Genomic DNA, 20,226 nt, shown 5'->3' on the forward strand with positions numbered 1-20,226 from the left:
AACAGTAATCTACGTACACGCGTGTTTATGAGCCCTACTCCTCATCAGTGTAGCTTGACTGTTGATAGGATTCGAACCTTGGACCTTATGTACTCTTCTATGTTTCGTTTTTATCGTTCATCTTTGTAAGTGGTTTTTGTTTTGATTTTTTTTATTTTTTTTTTTAACGATAGTAATGTTTATGTCTCCGCCTCGGAGAACCGGTGTTTTTCTTAGAAAGTCGCCCATTTTTTATTTGGACGTATTTTTAAAAATTATTAATAAATAAATATGTCCAACTAAAAAATGGGCGACTTTAAAACAAAAAAAGAAAAAAATGCTGGTATTACCAAAAATGGTATGAACACTTCCAAAGAAGAAAAAAAATGGCAGTGTTACCAGAAATATGAAAAGAAAGTCAGTATTACCAGAAATGGTAAAAAAAAATAAAAAAAATGTCTGTATTACCAGAAATGGTAAAAAAAAAAAAAATGTCTGTATTACCAGAAATGGTAAAAAAAAAGAAAAAAAAATGTCTGTATTACCAGAAATGGTAAAAAAAAAAAGAAAAAAAAGTCAGTATTACCAGAAATGGAAAAAAAAATGTCAGTATTACCAGAAATGGTAAAAAAAAAGAAAAAAAAATGTCAGTATTACCAGAAATGGAAAAAAAAAAAAATATGTCAGTATTACCAGAAATGGAAAAAAAAAAAATATGTCAGTATTACCAGAAATGGTAAAAAAAAAAAAAGAAAAAAGTCAGTATTACCAGAAATAGAAAAAAAAAAAAAGTCAGTATTACCAGAAATGGAAAAAAAAAAGTCAGTATTACCAATAATGAAAAAAAAAAAATGTCAGTATTACCAATAATGAAAAAAAAAAAAATGTCAGTATGACCAGAAATGGTAAAAAAAAAAAAAAAAAAATGTAACTATTACCAAAAATGGTATCAAAACTACAAAAAAAAAAAAAAAAAAAAAGTCACTATTACACAACTGGTACCAGGAAGCAGAAGAAGAAGAAAAAAAATTCTTGCAGTCATGACTTTCGGAAGTGCCCACGAAACTCTACAACAACCAAGAAACTAGCGACTCAGTGTCAAGGCTAGGCGCCATCCTATCTGGGGAGTTCAAAGAATTTGCTAGCTGTTAGCGCTACTACTAGGCCGTGCGGTTACTGTTAACGCTGCTATTACGCTGTCCCAGTATAGAGGGTTTCTCCTCCATTAACTGCAGAACAGATACCTCACTTTGATCCCGGCCCTAAGGCCAAGAACAACAGAAAAAAGGCAAACGTCTTTAATTTGTCTTTACATAAGCAGTAATTTATTGCTACACAGTCATGAGCATGTTTTGGTGTTCTAGTATTTAGTAAGTAGAAACCTCATCAGGCAACAACGCTTCAAAAGTGTAATTCTTAATGAATACTAGAAGACCAAAACATGCTCATGACTGTGTAGCAACAAACTTCTGCTTATGTAAAAACAAATTGAAAATGTAACTTGCTCTACTTCCGTATTGAGCACTCTTGTATTAACCTCGTTATATTTCACTGGTTACCCTACCTTTAAAAAATAGCAACCTCAAATTATATATATATATATATATATATCAGGTCATGTCATATGCTACTGGTACCATGTAACCCAGTACTACCTGCCTCATTGTCGAGTCGCTGGTGACTAAACTGGTTCCCCCCACCAGACTTGCTTAGTGGGGAGGGTGGTTAGTCTCCTTGAAGGATTAAAAACAAGACCTTCCAAAGGGCTAATGAACCCTTTTTCGGGGGTCAACAGCCAACTAGCACCGTGTGTGTTTGTGTGTATGTATGTGTGTTTTTGGGGTGGCGAGGGCTCCCGTTAGCTGTGGTGAAGGCAATCTTTCTAGGAGAAGGAAAAAAAAAACAAAGTCGGAGACCAGTACCCGCATTAAGCTGGTCTACAGTTTAACTTGTTGCTGGCTATCTTGCTCTTGCTTGTTGCTGGATCTCAACATTTTGAACCAAGAGAGATTTAGAGAGATTTCGTACAAAGCTAAGACTCTGTAACATCATCTGTGTATAGATACCCTCTCAGGCATTTGTCTATTAAAATGGTCCTGTGTTGATGGAAGTCATTTTTGGGCTCATGGACTTTAAGTGTCTGAGGGAATGGCACTCGTCTGACAAGAATAAAAGATGGCATATTGGTAAAATATAAAGGTAACTGCAGCTTTTCTTTCAAATTTTCGGATTCTCACCATGTTGTATCACATTTAAATTCCTTTTGACGGATTGATTGTTGCGATTTCCTCTGATAAGTTAAGGGCATAATAGATTCACTAATTGATATAATAATTAAGTGATTGATTTTGTGCTACGAAACAGATACTGTCAAGGATTGTATAAGTCCAATGAATTAATTGCCTGTTCCGCTTGCCTGTTTCCGTCCCGACTTCAACCTGGATGTCTTCAAGTCCAACACAAACAAATTCCTGATGAACCGCCCCCTCCCCCCCAAGTAATGACACCTTATCAATTCTCCAATACTATTGCTACACTATCTCATTGCTTACTGTACACACAATAACCCTTATCCTTGAGTGGCCATTGGGCTTTGATAAGTGGTGAACTCCATTTAAAAAAAGAAAAATAAATGAAATAAATTATTAGATGGTCAACGTCATGAATTTTTGGAATATAATAATTTTGTCATTTATTCTATATATTGCTCTGTATTCACATTGAGCTTCTTATATAAGGATTGATATATAATAAGAAATATATATTTGTACAGAAATATATGTATATATATATATATATATATATGTTTAAAAACTAATAAATATTAAGAGATTAACCTTGTTGCCCGGGTGGGTGTTTGTAGGTGAAAAAATAAAAAAAAAAACAAGTGTTCACAGGCTGGCTTCAACCCGTGATAAGAAAATGTAAGAAAATGTGACATCTTACAGCTATGCCATGACGCGACATGCAAAAACGCTCACTGCCGTTTTGCCTTTTATATAGATATACTAGCATGGGTGCCCGGCGTTGCCCGGGTGTTTGGAGGTGCATGCTGAGCAACCCCCCCCCCCCAAGAAACGGTCAATTTAAAAAAAAAAAAAAAAAAAAAAACTATGACCCTTTAGCATTTATTGTTTTGGGCTCAAATCAAGTTATTAAGTTAGATCCATGTCCAAGGAACCTGTATCTAAAATTTCAAGTGTTTAGACCCAAAATTGTCGGAGGAGTTTGGTAGAGTTCTCAAGGGTCAAATCGTTGAACTTTGACCCCCCCCATAACAGCCAAATTTCTGGTCGAAAACGGATCACATAGATTTTCCCAAGTCTCAGTACCCTGTATATCAAATTTCGAGTCTGTAGACTTAAAATTGACAGTTATTGCGAAGGAAAATGTACACAGACACACACACACGGTCACTTTTATAGATATATATTGCCATTATATATATATATATAATATATATATAGTGGAGATGGTAATTAATAAAAACTGAAGAAAGTGCTCAATACTGTTGTAGAGCAAATATGCATTTTATTATTTATTACTGTATCTTTCTGTTAAGTTACATTATTGTTTCGGCTACTCGGCCGTTTTTTTGGCCGTCTGTAGCTTCCTCAGACTTTTACAGAAAACATTAGTCATGGTGAAAGTAAATTTTTGACACTTGGAGGGGGACCCTGCATGTTCGGCTTGTTTTTGTGGGAGACAAGGACTGATGACTCAGGTAAGGAAGACATTTTTTTGATATCATGAATAGACTAGTAGGATTAATTTTTTTTTATTTAAAAAATTTTTTTTTTTTTTTGGCTTCCAATTTTTATCGCTCGCGTCTCTTTTTTTTTTTCTCACTGGGTATAATCCGGTGGTTTCCGTCGTTCACTGGGCATTGCTAACCAAGACACACGGAAATACGGGCTTTAAACGGCAGAAGTACCAAATTTTTTTAAATTTTTATTGATAGATTTTTTTATTTTATTTTTATGTTTATTTTGCTCCTAATTTTTATCGCTCGTGTCTCTCTGGAGAAGTACCTAATAGTTTTTTATTTTATTTTATTTTTTTGGCTTCCAATTTTTATCGCTCGCGTCTCTTTTTTTTTTTTCTCACTGGGTATAATCCGGTGGTTTCCGTCGTTCACTGGACATTGCTAACCAAAACACACGGAAATACGGGCTTTAAACTGCAGAAGTACCTAAGTTATTTTATTTATTTTGTTGCTTCCAATTTTTATCGCTCGCGTCTTTTTTTTTTTTTTTTTTCTCACTGGGTATAATCCGGTGGTTTCCGTCGTTTGCTGGACATTGTTGACCAAGACACACGGAAATACGGGCTTTAAACTGCAGAAGTACCTAATAGTATTTTATTTTATTTATTTTGTTGCTTCCAATTTTTATCGCTCGCGTCTCTTTTTTTTTTTTTCTCACTGGGTATAATCCGGTGGTTTCCGTCGTTTGCTGGATATTGCTAACTAAGACACACGGAAATACGGGCTTTAAACTGCAGAAGTACCAATTTTTTTTTTTTTTATTATTATTGCTTGCGTCTTTTTTTCTCACTGGGTATAATCTGGTGATTTCCGTCGTTCACTGGTCATTGCTAACCAAGACACACGGAAAAACGGGCTTTAAACTGCAGAAGTACCAAATTTTTTTTATTTTTATGTTTACTTTGCTCCTAATTTTTATCGCTCGTGTCTCTCTGGAGAAGTACCTAATAGTTTTTTTATTTTATTTTATTTTATTTTTTTGGCTTCCAATTTTTATCGCTCGCGTCTCTTTTTTTTTTTTCTCACTGGGTATAATCCGGTGGTTTCCATCGTTCACTGGTCATTGCTAACCAAGACACACGGAAATACGGACTTTAAACTGCAGAAGTACCAAATAGTTTTTTTATTTTATTTTTTTGGCTTCCAATTTTTATCGCTCGCGTTTTTTTTTTTTTTTTCTCACTGGGTATAATCCGGTGGTTTCCGTCGTTCACTGGTCATTGCTAACCAAGACACACGGAAATACGGGCTTTAAACTGCAGAAGTACCTAATAGTTTTTTTATTTTATTTTATTTTATTTTATTTATTTTGTTGCTTCCAATTTTTATCGCTCGCGTCTTTTTTTTTTTTTTTCTCACTGGGTATAATCCGGTGGTTTCCGTCGTTTGCTGGACATTGCTAACCAAGACACACGGAAATACGGGCTTTAAACTGCAGAAGTACCAATTTTTTTTTTTTTTTTTTTATCGCTTGCGTCTTTTTTTCTCGCTGGGTATAATCTGGTGATTTCCGTCGTTTGCTGGGCATTGCTGACCAAGACTCACGGAAAAACGGGCTTTAAACTGTAGGAGTACTAATTTTTTTTTTTTTTTTTTTTTTTTTTTCACTAATTATTTTATTTTATTGTTTTTCCAGTGAGACAATCCGACCCTCCACGGACAGCTGTAGCAGTGGCTGTAGCAGCAGCAGCAATAGTAGTAGCAGTAGGATAACTAGGAGGAAAGAACGCTCCCCTTCAATTGGGGGGGTTATTCATACCTCGTCTGTAGCGCACCCTTCTGCTGTAAGTATTGTATATCTCCCCTTCAAAAAATATTGAAACATCTTTTTGTTACATGGAAAAGGGCTGTCTCCTAAATATATAATACCTTTGTTTTCTTGCCTTCTCCTAAATATATATATATAATCCCTTTGTTTTCTTGCCTTCTCCTAAATATATATATAATCCCTTTGTTTTCTTGCCTTCTCCTAAATATATATATAATCCCTTTGTTTTCTTGCCTTCTCCTAAATATATATATAATCCCTTTGTTTTCTTGCCTTCTCCTAAATATATATATAATCCCTTTGTTTTCTTGCCTTCTCCTAAATATATATATAATCCCTTTGTTTTCTTGCCTTCTCCTAAATATATATATAATCCCTTTGTTTTCTTGCCTTCTCCTAAATATATATATAATCCCTTTTTCTTGCCTTCTCCTAAATATATATATAATCCCTTTGTTTTCTTGCCTTCTCCTAAATATATATATATAATCCCTTTGTTTTCTTGCCTTCTCCTAAATATATATATAATCCCTTTGTTTTCTTGCCTTCTCCTAAATATATATATAATCCCTTTGTTTTCTTGCCTTCTCCTAAATATATATATAATACCTTTGTTTTCTTGCCTTCTCCTAAATATATATATAATACCTTTGTTTTCTTGCCTTCTCCTAAATATATATAGAACCCCTTTGTTTTCTTGCCTTCTCCTAAATATATATATAACCCCTTTGTTTTCTTGCCTTCTCCTAAATATATATATAATCCCTTTGTTTTCTTGCCTTCTCCTAAATATATATATAATCCCTTTGTTTTCTTGCCTTCTCCTAAATATATATATAATCCCTTTGTTTTCTTGCCTTCTCCTAAATAAATATATATAATCCCTTTGTTTTCTTGCCTTCTCCTAAATAAATATATATAATCCCTTTGTTTTCTTGCCTTCTCCTAAATAAATATATATAATCCCTTTGTTTTCTTGCCTTCTCCTAAATATATATATAATCCCTTTGTTTTCTTGCCTTCTCCTAAATATATATATAATCCCTTTGTTTTCTTGCCTTCTCCTAAATATATATATAATACCTTTGTTTTCTTGCCTTCTCCTAAATAAATATATATAATCCCTTTGTTTTCTTGCCTTCTCCTAAATAAATATATATAATCCCTTTGTTTTCTTGCCTTCTCCTAAATAAATATATATAATCCCTTCGTTTTCTTGCCTTCTCCTAAATAAATATATATAATCCCTTTGTTTTCTTGCCTTCTCGTAAATATATATATATAATCCCTTTGTTTTCTTGCCTTCTCCTAAATATATATATAATCCCTTTGTTTTCTTGCCTTCTCCTAAATATATATATAATCCCTTTGTTTTCTTGCCTTCTCCTAAATATATATATAATACCTTTGTTTTCTTGCCTTCTTCTAAATAAATATATATAATCCCTTTGTTTTCTTGCCTTCTCCTAAATAAATATATATAATCCCTTTGTTTTCTTGCCTTCTCCTAAATATATATATAATCCCTTTGTTTTCTTGCCTTCTCCTAAATAAATATATATAATCCCTTTGTTTTCTTGCCTTCTCCTAAATATATATATAATCCCTTTGTTTTCTTGCCTTCTCCTAAATATATATATGATCCCTTTGTTTTCTTGCCTTCTCCTAAATATATATATAATCCCTTTGTTTTCTTGCCTTCTCCTAAATATATATATAATCCCTTTGTTTTCTTGCCTTCTCCTAAATATATATATAATCCCTTTGTTTTCTTGCCTTCTCCTAAATATATATATAATCCCTTTGTTTTCTTGCCTTCTCCTAAATATATATATAATCCCTTTGTTTTCTTGCCTTCTCCTAAATATATATATAATCCCTTTGTTTTCTTGCCTTCTCCTAAATATATATATAATACCTTTGTTTTCTTGCCTTCTCCTAAATAAATATATATAATCCCTTTGTTTTCTTGCCTTCTCCTAAATATATATATAATCCCTTTGTTTTCTTGCCTTCTCCTAAATATATATATGATCCCTTTGTTTTCTTGCCTTCTCCTAAATATATATATAATCCCTTTGTTTTCTTGCCTTCTCCTAAATATATATATAATCCCTTTGTTTTCTTGCCTTCTCCTAAATATATATATAATCCCTTTGTTTTCTTGCCTTCTCCTAAATATATATATAATCCCTTTGTTTTCTTGCCTTCTCCTAAATATATATATAATCCCTTTGTTTTCTTGCCTTCTCCTAAATATATATATAATCCCTTTGTTTTCTTGCCTTCTCCTAAATATATATATAATCCCTTTGTTTTCTTGCCTTCTCCTAAATATATATATAATCCCTTTGTTTTCTTGCCTTCTCCTAAATATATATATAATCCCTTTGTTTTCTTGCCTTCTCCTAAATATATATATAATCCCTTTGTTTTCTTGCCTTCTCCTAAATATATATATAATCCCTTTGTTTTCTTGCCTTCTCCTAAATATATATATAATCCCTTTGTTTTCTTGCCTTCTCCTAAATATATATATAATCCCTTTGTTTTCTTGCCTTCTCCTAAATATATATATAATCCCTTTGTTTTCTTGCCTTCTCCTAAATATATATATAATCCCTTTGTTTTCTTGCCTTCTCCTAAATATATATATAATCCCTTTGTTTTCTTGCCTTCTCCTAAATATATATATATATAATCCCTTTGTTTTCTTGCCTTCTCCTAAATATATATATAATCCCTTTGTTTTCTTGCCATCTCCTAAATATATATATAATCCCTTTGTTTTCTTGCCTTCTCCTAAATATATATATAATCCCTTTGTTTTCTTGCCTTCTCCTAAATATATATATAATCCCTTTGTTTTCTTGCCTTCTCCTAAATATATATATAATCCCTTTGTTTTCTTGCCTTCTCCTAAATATATATATAATCCCTTTGTTTTCTTGCCTTCTCCTAAATATATATATAATCCCTTTGTTTTCTTGCCTTCTCCTAAATATATATATAGTCCCTTTGTTTTCTTGCCTTCTCCTAAATATATATATAGTCCCTTTGTTTTCTTGCCTTCTCCTAAATATATATATAATCCCTTTGTTTTCTTGCCTTCAGGATTGTCTCTCCACTTCCAGTTCCGGTATAAAACCGGTACTGTTTTTTTTTTTTTTTTTTTTTTTATCAACTATATGGTCTTTGATCAGAATACTGACAAAACCATCAAACTGAAAAAAAGTAAATAAATAAAGTAAAATTAATATTGTCGCTAATTAGTAAGGCTATGACAACAGCATATTCTTTTCATTGTTTTGATTCTCGAGTATATATCCGACGCAGTTAGACACAGTTAATCAATCACGAACCACATCACTCTATCTAAAACCACATAATATAATATTGGCGATGAGCTCAAATTTTTCGATATCTTCAGCTTTGTTCCTCCTTCTTCCGGTTTGCAAGACTTACTTCGTGGAACATCTGCAACTAATTGCTCAATAATCCCTTTGACAAAACGTTTTTAAACTTTGTTTTCTTGCTTTCAGGATTGTATCTCCACTTCCGGTTCCGGTATAAAACCGGTAGTTTTTTTTGTTTTGTTTTTTTATCAACTATATGGTCTTCCAATCAGAATACTGGCAAAACCATCAAACTGAAAAACAAAGAAAAGTAAAATTAATATTGTCGCTAATTAGTAAGGCTATGACAACAGCATATACTTTTCATTGTTTTGACTCTCGAGTATATATCCGGCACAGTTAATCAATCAAGAACCACATCACTCTATCTAAAACCACATAAGATATTAACTGATATACACTCGAGAGTACAAAATAATGAAAAGAATATTCTCTAATAATTAGGCACCTCCAGAATTCACCACAGAATTAAACCCCCCCCCCCATGTGTAACACGATATAACTTTATTATTTGTTAATATTATCAATATAACTTTTGGACCATTTAAAAGAAGGGCAAAGTGTTACATAGAAAAAGGGCTGTCCCCTTTCCATAAAAATATAAATAGAAAGAATATCAGATAGGTAAAAATAAGAATATCAGATAGGTAAAAATGAGATTAGGATAAGCCTAGAATCGAACCCTGTAAACAAAGTTAAGAAATGGAATGTTAGAAAGTTTAGAGTTGAAGTCGGAGAGTCGAGTCAGTCAGTTGATCCCTCGGAAGCGAAGGGAGAACATTTAGACTATGTAGATTCAAATTTGAATTCCGAATGATAAGGGGCTAAGAATATTAGATAAATGGAAATGAGATTAGGATAAGCCTAGAATCGAACCCTGTAGTCAAGGTTAAGAAATGAAAAAGAAAGAAGGGCAAAGTGTTACATAGAAAAAGGGCTGTCCCCTTTCCATAAAAATATCAGATAGGTAAAAATGAGATTAGGATAAGCCTAGAATCGAACCCTGTAAACAAAGTTAAGAAATGAAATGTTAAAAATTAAGTTTATTGTTAAATTCTTTTAGAAATCTGAATATCAAAAATGTCAGCTTTGCCTACAGGGTTCGATTCTAGGCTTATCCTAATCTCATTTCCACTTATCTAATATTCTTAGCCCCTTACCATTCGGAATTCAAATTTGGATCTACATAGTCTAAATGTTCTCCCTTCGCTTCCGAGGGATCAACTGACTGCCTCAACTCTCCGACTTTCAACTATAAACTCATCTCCTAACTAACTCACAGAAGAGATGTTGCGAGTTTGTCTCTGATGTATGGTTATTTTCATGGAAAGTGTTCGACTGAGCTTCAATCTATGGTCCCCCCCCCTCGCCAAACTTTCACAAGAAACACTCGTCTAGCTGTAAACACTATCAATAATTCCTCCCCACTCTTTATCTGTGCCTAAACCTAAACGTAGATTCCATGAACAAAGCTTCTTTCTTAGAACTGCACGCCTGTGGAATTGTCTTCCGTTTTCCTGCTTTCCGGCTGACTGCAATATGGTTGTGTTCAAGTCTAACGTAAATAAGTTCTTGATGAGCCGTTACATATAAGTTATCAAATTTACCAAATTTTCATTACTAATGATTACTATATTGTCCAATTTCTACTGTACACTCTTTAACCCTTAGCTTTGAGTGGCCTCTTGGCCTTGATAATGTGGTGATGCCTATGTAAAAAAAACCAAAAAAAAACCTCTTAGATTTCCCTTTTATCTATGAGGTCAGAAGTGTGTTTTTCAAACATGACTAATTTCATATGGCTTTCCATATGTTTGTCCAACACACTCTTGACAAACAAAAGAATCCTCAATTCTAATCTAACCTCTTTTAAACAATATAATTTCATTTGCATTGTTCATTCTTTGACTGACATTTTTAATATTCACATTTCAAAAAGAATTAACAATAGCCTTAATCTCTAACATTCCATTTCTTAACTTTGTTTACAGGGTTCGATTCTAGGCTTATCCTAATCTCATTTCCATTTATCTGATATTCTTATTTACATGGGAAGGAGACCCTTTCCATGTAACAGTCGTAATATATGCTGATTTGGTTTGTTTAGAACATACATGACTGGATCGATTAGATTGCATTGTAATTTTTTATTTTGCATTATGCAATTCCTAGCCTCCATTTTGTTCTGGTGATAATTCCAATTCTGGTCATTTTTTTATGCGACACAAAAATGCAGCTAAAAAACCCATCTGGAATGTGCATGTGTGCACACCTATGCTTCCATCGGTGTCGCCATGGCTCCATATATAACAGTATTATTATAATTATTATTATTATAATTATTATTATTATAATTATTATTATAATTATAATAATAATTATTATTATTATAATAATAATAATAATTATTATTATTATAATAATAATTATTATAATAATTATTATTATAATTATTATTATAATAATAATTATTATTATTATTATAATTATTATTATAATTATTATTATTATAATAATAATTATTATTATTATTATTATAATTATTATTATTATTATAATTATTATTATTATAATAATAATTATTATTATTATTATTATTATTATAATTATTATTATTATAATAATAATTATTATAATTATTATTATAATAATAATTATTATAATTATTATTATTATAATAATAATTATTATTATAATTATTATTATTATAATAATAATTATTATTATAATTATTATTATTATAATAATAATTATTATTATAATTATTATTATTATAATAATAATTATTATTATAATTATTATTATTATAATAATAATTATTATTATAATTATTATTATTATAATAATAATTATTATTATAATTATTATTATTATAATAATAATAATTATTATAATTATTATTATAATAATAATTATTATTATAATAATAATTATTATAATAATTATTATCATTATAATAATTATAATTATCATTATTATCATTATAATAATTATAATTATCATTATAATTATTATAAGTATCATAATTATTATAATAATTATTATCATTATAATAATTATAATTATCATTATTATCATTATAATAATTATAATTATCATTATAATTATTATAAGTATCATAATTATTATAATTATCATCATTATAATTATTATAATTATCATCATTATAATCATTATAATTATCATCATTATAATTATTATAATTATCATCATTATAATTATCATCATTATTATAATTATCATCATTATAATGATTATTAGTAGTAGTGGTAGTAATAGTATATGCTGATTTGGTTATTTAGAACATTCATGACTGGATCAATTAGGTTTCGATAAATATGCGGTTTTATTACATGTGAGAAAAATAAGACTACAGTAAAACTTTTTCTACTCCAGGCAGAGTTCCCTCCCCTTGTTTTAACCAATTTTTATTTATTTATTTTTTTTTTTTCACGAGTTTATGACAAGTTCTGCTAAATCCATTTTTATTTGATTATTGTTCACTCCCAGAAGAAATGCCTCTTTCGCTTCCAGTTCGACTATATCCATGAGGGTTTAAAACTCTGAATCTGATGAGCTGCCGGATTTGCGGCGAGGAAGACATAGCGTGTGAAAGTCACTCCAGTAAAAGACAGCGACAACCTCCTTTTGTAAATCCGAGATATTATAATCTTGCATGAACTCATTCACTTTCTGCATGTCGACGTTTTAATTGTTAAATTAGAACTCTTTTCAATTCATGCCTCGTCGTGGCAGAGCGGTAAGATTTTGGGTTCTTCCTCCCTTTCTTTTTCACCTTCGCGTTCAGGTTTTGGGTTCAAGCCTAACTGCCTACTACAACTTCATTTTTTTTCTCAATACACACCAACAAACACCTGTTGTGTTGTATCATAAAGGGGATCGTGTGTGATCAGGTAGTTGTTCTTTCTATTAAATGATATGTTCATATGCTGTTGTGTGTGTGTGGTACATGTATGTTTGAACATACCTTCTGTGTCGTGGATGTTGGTCTACCTGGAATCATCTTGTGTCTTGGAGGGAGACTGGTACCTGTTGGACGAATTGGTTTTATAGTTTATTCACCTCCAGATGTCTCGCAGAAGGATGGAAAGTGAATCTCTGGCTTGCGCGGTTTCTCTTGGTCTCATTTCTACACACGTCAGCACCCCCAGTGAGGGGGAGGAGATGACTCTTTAAGCCGTCCGTCGCCTTACAAGTCCAAATGCAATCTCCTTGATTCAGCCAACCTGATCATGTGACTCACACGCAATCCGATCAGCTGACCCTCACTTCTGGTCAACGTGTCTACAATATAATTTTACACACCTCTCTTTCTCTCGATCTATTCTCTAACACACTCCAGCTAGTCTATAATATAAATCTCACCTATGTGTTTAAATGTATGTATGTATGTATGTTTGTATGTCTTGCAAAAACTTTCAACAGAGGCGATAGATTTTTCACAAAATTGGTATCATTTCAGATGACAAATATCGAAAAATTGACCAAAAACATCAATCACTCCAAAACAAAAATTGCAGCCATACACAAAGACGCACAAACAAACACACATTTTTGCTTTTATATATAGATGAAAAGTATGAAGATCTGACAATTATTGTGTTAAATATTGCAAGAAAATTTTGTGTTAAATATTGCAAGTTTCAATTCCTCTTAATATTCTGACTTTGTTAATTCGGGTCATTTACATGGGACACAAGAATGTAGCTCAAAAATTGATCTAAAATGTGCGTGTGTGTGCACATCTTTGCTTCCATTGGCGTTGCTTTGGTTCCATCAGTAATGTCCTGCAGAAAATATTAACTGCGACTTCTATTTCTCCAGTGTGACTTCATCAGTTAAGGTTTCAAACTCTCTATCTCTGAGCTGGCGAATTTGAGGACTATCAAAGATGCGAGATTTCAATTTCTCCATCGCCTAAAAAAGAAAAAAAAAAGCCTGGCACAAGTAGGTCACACAGTTGCCATGCTTGTCTGGAGCCTTGGTTGTCTGCCTGATTAAGCCGAGCTTGATAGGCAGCCGAGGGAGGAGTATTCCGTCTCTATCCACTGGAAGGTCGCTGATGACGTTTCTGTGTGAATATAAGGTGTCTTCAATTAGTTTCGAAACTTTTTTTGTACAGGCATTTAAAATTGTCGTAGACTCTTGGAAATTCAGTATGTTATTGCTAAACATCTTATGAGGTGACTGACCAATTTTTATGATTTCACGTTCAAATGAACAGCTACAGTTGTCTGCCTGATTAAGCCGAGCTTGATAGGCAGCCGAGGGAGGAGTATTCCGTCTCTATCCACTGGAAGGTCGCTGATAACGTTTCCGCACAGCCCAGTTTTTATCTATTTATTTACTAAAATGGGTGACCAATTTGGGAAGTTCAGGTGCTGTATGTAGGAGGACGTTGTCACCGCCCTACAAAATGTTGAAAAACCTAATGTCATCATCTCCCTTAACGGGGATATACATGCGACTGGGGACCGCTTGTGAATTTCATACGCCCATGAAACTTCCTCCTTCGGAGGAGTCCGGTTAAACCCTGAATATGGTTGGTGCTGACTGCACAAAGCATAATATATATATATATATATATATATATATATATAATTTAAAGGAGATTAGAACAATAGTCTAAAGAGCTGAGTGTATTTTAATGTAACAGTGAAATTACTAGTTTAATTAAAATACAGGAAATAGATAGTGCTCGTTGTAATTTAGATATATAATAAGCTCGATAGTTAAATGTCCTAGAGCTAATTCAATAGTAAGTAATGTGATTGATAATTTAAAATTTAAAAATCAAATTTTAATTAAATTAAAAATCCGTTTCATAAGAAGGAACAACAACAAAATCAATTATCTGTACGATCGTTTCGGAAAACAATGCTTTTTATTGTGGTATACATCAAGTTATGTACAATTATTATATATAGCTTTTTGATAAGCAAGGTCTCCTCATCAGCAAATTTTGAAGGGTTTTTATTGAATTTAAAAGACACCATAAATAAACCTAGCATTAAAAGTAAGGCAGATGTATCTGAAAAATTGAAATAAAAGGTCTGGATTTAAAATTTATAAGAAAATTAATATGAGTTAGAGATAGAAATAAGTAGAGAAAAATATATATTTTTGAATTTACATAATAAATTTGCTTTAAAAATATATAGAAGATTTTGAGGTTTTATGACTTCAAACTGATCCCATTTTCGACATAATCACCCAGAATTGTCAGATCTTCATACTTCTTTTCATCTATATATAAAAGCAAAAATGTGTGTTTGTTTGTGCGTCTTTGTGTATGGCTGCAAATGGGTTTTTTTTTCTGGGAAGCGATCGGCCAGCTCGCTCATTCTTGAAACGTTTTATATAACGTGTAAATCACAATATCTACGAGTTGACAACGGGGGGGTCACCTGTCTATTTAATTTGCCCGACTTTGAAAAGCTAAATATTCCACATTTTTGGATCGCCGCGTGTTGATTTGGCTTTTTTCGTATAAAAGCGAAACTAATTTGAAACTTAACACATCGTTCGGCGCTTTAGCCGGCAACGTTTAAAAGCAATCAGCTTTGATCAATGCGGAGTTTCTCCTTATATCAGACAATTGCTATTCAATTTGGACAATCCCCTTTAAATGGGGAGCTGGTCCCCCCCATCATCTTGGGGAAGCCAATTCATGTCAGACAATTGCTATTCAATTTGGACAATACCCTTTTTATGGAGAGCTGGTTCCCCCATTACATCTTGGGAAAACAAAAAAAAAAAACAGAAAAAACTGCATCACAGTAAATAAAAAAACTGCCCTGCAGTGAAAGTTGACCTCATTAAGTACGGGCACCTGCCAATTCTTAATACTTAAATAAATTCGAACATCTTTCCGTTACTATTCTTTGCTGGCCGAAGGTTAACATCGCAAGTGTTTTTTTTTTGTTTTTTTTTCACACTTTATTTTCCAACTTCGCCTCAAGGCTTTGGGTTCGATTCTTCCTACTTACCCCCCAACGACACAAACACCAGGGCAACGATTTTTTAAGAAGTGTTATTTTGTTTTGATCTACCCAAAAGAACACACACCTTTAAACACACAGGGCTCACTCCTTCTTAAAACTTTTTATATGCTGTCTAAATGATATCTAAAAGTTACGAATGGGGGTTAGGGTTAACCCTAACCCTAACCCGAATCGGCAGTTCCCTGGCCCACGTTTAATGTATGTGTTCCATTTTACAATTGATTTTTCCCAGCACTCTAACCATTGCGCCAATCAAGCTACAATATCAGAGCTAGATCAGTTTGTCCATAGATCCCTGCATTCTATATAATGCAGGGATCTATGGACAAATTTATCTTTAGCTGACTTTGAGAACTAAATATTTTTGTTTACTAGTCAAATAGAAATGTTACTAGCCAAACCCACATGTTTTTTGGAATATGACATCTTTGTTCTGTAACGAATATTTACATAGTAACTTTTTTTTTTTGTATTTTTTTTAATAAGTGTAATTCTAAATATGCAACAAATTTTATGTTGATGCTTGAAGGTATAAACATTCCAATTTCTTTAGATGTTTTTTTAACAGCCTTTGCTAAAACTATTTTTCATTGTGCTAAGGGATCTTACATTTTAAGTGATATTCCACATCCAAACTATTTTTCATTGTGCTAAGGGATCTTACATTTTAAGTGATATTCCACATCCAAACTATTTTTCATTGTGCTAAGGGATCTTACATTTTAAGTGATATTTCACATCCAAACTATTTTTCAATGTCCTAAGGGATCTTACATTTTAAGTGATATTCCACATCCAAACTATTTTTCAATGTCCTAAGGGATCTTACATTTTAAGTGATATTCCACATCCAAACTCTTTTTCATTGTGCTAAGGGATCTTACATTTTAAGTGATATTCCACATCCAAACTCTTTTTCATTGTGCTAAGGGATCTTACATTTTAAGTGATATTCCACATCCAAACTCTTTTTCATTGTGCTAAGGGATCTTACATTTTAAGTGACATTCCACATCCAAACTATTTTTCATTGTGCTAAGGGATCTTACATTTTAAGTGATATTCCACATCCAAACTCTTTTTCATTGTGCTAAGGGATCTTACATTTTAAGTGATATTCCACATCCAAACTCTTTTTCATTGTGCTAGGGGATCTTACATTTTAAGTGATATTCCACATCCAAACTATTTTTCATTGTGCCACTGCGCCAATCAAGCTACAATATCAGAGCTCGATCAGTTTGTCCATAGATCCCTGCATTCTAAATAATGCAGGGATCTATGGACAAATTTATCTTTAGCTGACTTTGAGAACTAAATATTTCTGTTTACTAGCCAAATAGAAATGTTACTAGCCAAACCCACATGTTTTTTGGAATATGACATCTTTGTTCTGTGACGAATATTTACATAGTAACTTTTATTTAACAAATTTTATGTTGATACCTGAAGGTATAAACAGTCAAATTTAAGATATTCATAAAAAAAAATTATATTCTATGAAATTTTTATTGTCTACATAATTTAACTTTCTTCAATTTATATATTATTTTAATTAGAATTCATTTTGAGATGAGTGTTGTTTATGTTTATTTATTGTCGACTATCATTCTCATCTGTATTAGTTGTTTCACAACGTTTTGGCTAAGTATTCTTCTGACCTTTATCAGGTAGTAACCGCGACGGATAGGAACTTTGAATATCCTAACTGCATTCTCAGCAATCACTGCCATCCGTAGTTGTCGTGTATACATATATATATATATATATATATATATGGTTCAGTATGCCTGATTAAATATGTGCATATGAGCCCGTAAATTCGCCTACTTGGGGGGAGGGGCGTCGATGTGTGTAGTATGTATCTGTGTATGTGTGCATGCATAGTAGTAATATATATATATATATAGTAATATATATATATATATAGTATTCACAGACACACATATCTATCTATCTAGTAGTCATATATATATATCTATCTAGTAGTCATATATATATATCTATCTAGTAGTCATATATATATATCTATCTAGTAGTCATATATATATATATCTATCTAGTAGTCATATATATATATCTATCTAGTAGTCATATATATATATCTATCTAGTAGTCATATATATATATCTATCTAGTAGTCATATATATACAAGAATAAAAAAGCATTGAAAATGCAAAAGGATATAGGGATGGTATGCCAAAAATATACAAACAAGATAGCTATGAATGGCTAGGCACATGAAAATAGAATTGCATCCAAAGTATAGCCCTTATTTCCTCCTTATTTTTCAATAGTTTGACAGTAGTCATGTGTCTTTCTGCCAAGAGCGACAGACGTCAGTGTTAGCCGTGATCGTCTAGAGGTTAGGACCCCACGTTGTGGCCGTGCTAACTTAGGTTCGAATCCTGGTCACAGCATTGACATTTTGTACATATTTTACAGTCCAAAATCTGAAGAATTATTTGTTTTTATAACATTGTTTTTTGACGTCGTACTTGCTGATAGGTTACTCTTATAACAATTTTGATCAACTGAGATAAAGATTTCGTGGTTTCATTAACGCTGGTGGGTTACTGTTTAAAGAAAAAACCTTAACGTTCACCTCAAACATTCAGCGTCCAAGAAATATAGGCCACTGGCAAACTGGAACGTCTGTGAGCATCCGGTGTATTATTTGGAGCTGTCCCTTTTGAGAGAAGTTCCGTGTTCGAAGTGGTCTGTCTACATTGGGTATATAGTGTTTAAAACTTGTTATTACACGTAATCTTATTTAATTATGGAGTTAGCTAAAAAGCGATGGGTCACTGCACTTCTCCGTGTAAAGAGCAGTCGATTGATGCTTGAACTGTTGTCAGAGACCGTTCGTACACCGAGATACATCGTCTCAAAAGAAAGAAGACGAAAGAAGAACAATTGGCCATTTTTGTACCCTTTTTTTGCTCTCTTTTAACATTTTAATCGACGTTCTGACACTCGCTGGATTCGTAAGACACTTCTCTGTAAGAATATGTGCTTTTTAAAACTTATAAGTTGATTTTAGTTGAGATTTGGATAGTTTTGTTTTGTAAGCGTATATAGGCGTGTACGGGCCATCCCTATATAGAGAGTGCTACCGCCTCTCTGATATATATATATATATCTATCTAGTAGTCATATATATATATATATATATATATATATATATATATCTAGTAGTCATATATATATATATATATATATATATATATCTAGTAGTCATATATATATATATATATATATATATATCTCTAGTAGTCATATATATATATATATATATATATATATCTCTAGTAGTCATATATATATATATATATATATATATATATATATATATCTAGTAGTCATATATATATATATATATATATCTAGTAGTCATATATATATATATATATATATCTAGTAGTCATATATATATATATATATATATCTAGTAGTCATATATATATATATATATATATCTAGTAGTCATATATATATATATATATATCTCTAGTAGTCATATATATATATATATATATATCTAGTAGTCATATATATATATATATATATATCTAGTAGTCATATATATATATATATATATATATCTAGTAGTCATATATATATATATATATATCTAGTAGTCATATATATATATATATATATATAGTAGTCATATATATATATATATATATGACTACTAGATATATATATATATGACTACTAGATATATATATATATATATATATATGACTACTAGATATATATATATATATATATATGACTACTAGATATATATATATATATATATATGACTACTAGATATATATATATATATATATATATGACTACTAGATATATATATATATATGACTACTAGATATATATATATATATGACTACTAGATATATATATATATGACTACTAGATATATATATATATATGACTACTAGATATATATATATATATATATATGACTACTAGATATATATATATATGACTACTAGATATATATATATATATATATATGACTACTAGATATATATATATATATATGACTACTAGATATATATATATATATATATGACTACTAGATATATATATATATATATATATGACTACTAGATATATATATATATATATATATATATATATATGACTACTAGATATATATATATATATATATATATGACTACTAGATATATATATATATATATATATATGACTACTAGATATATATATATATATATATATATGACTACTAGATATATATA

At 31.1% G+C, this 20,226-nt stretch overlaps 1 protein-coding gene across 1 annotated transcript in view; it reads left to right on the forward strand.

Annotated features, from left to right (window-relative positions):
• LOC145271136 (uncharacterized) overlaps positions 1-20,226 on the forward strand; it is a 98,778-nt gene that overhangs the window by 74,239 nt on the left and 4,313 nt on the right. Inside the window, exon 7 of the mRNA XM_080126674.1 lies at positions 5,382-5,529. Within this exon, the coding sequence (XP_079982800.1) occupies positions 5,382-5,529 (148 nt within the window). The remainder of the gene's footprint in view (positions 1-5,381; positions 5,530-20,226) is intronic.

The sequence above is a fragment of the Euprymna scolopes genome, chromosome 46 (assembly GCF_053919585.1).
Source record: "Euprymna scolopes isolate OS-2025 chromosome 46, ASM5391958v1, whole genome shotgun sequence".
Classification (NCBI taxonomy): Eukaryota; Metazoa; Mollusca; class Cephalopoda; order Sepiida; family Sepiolidae; genus Euprymna; species Euprymna scolopes.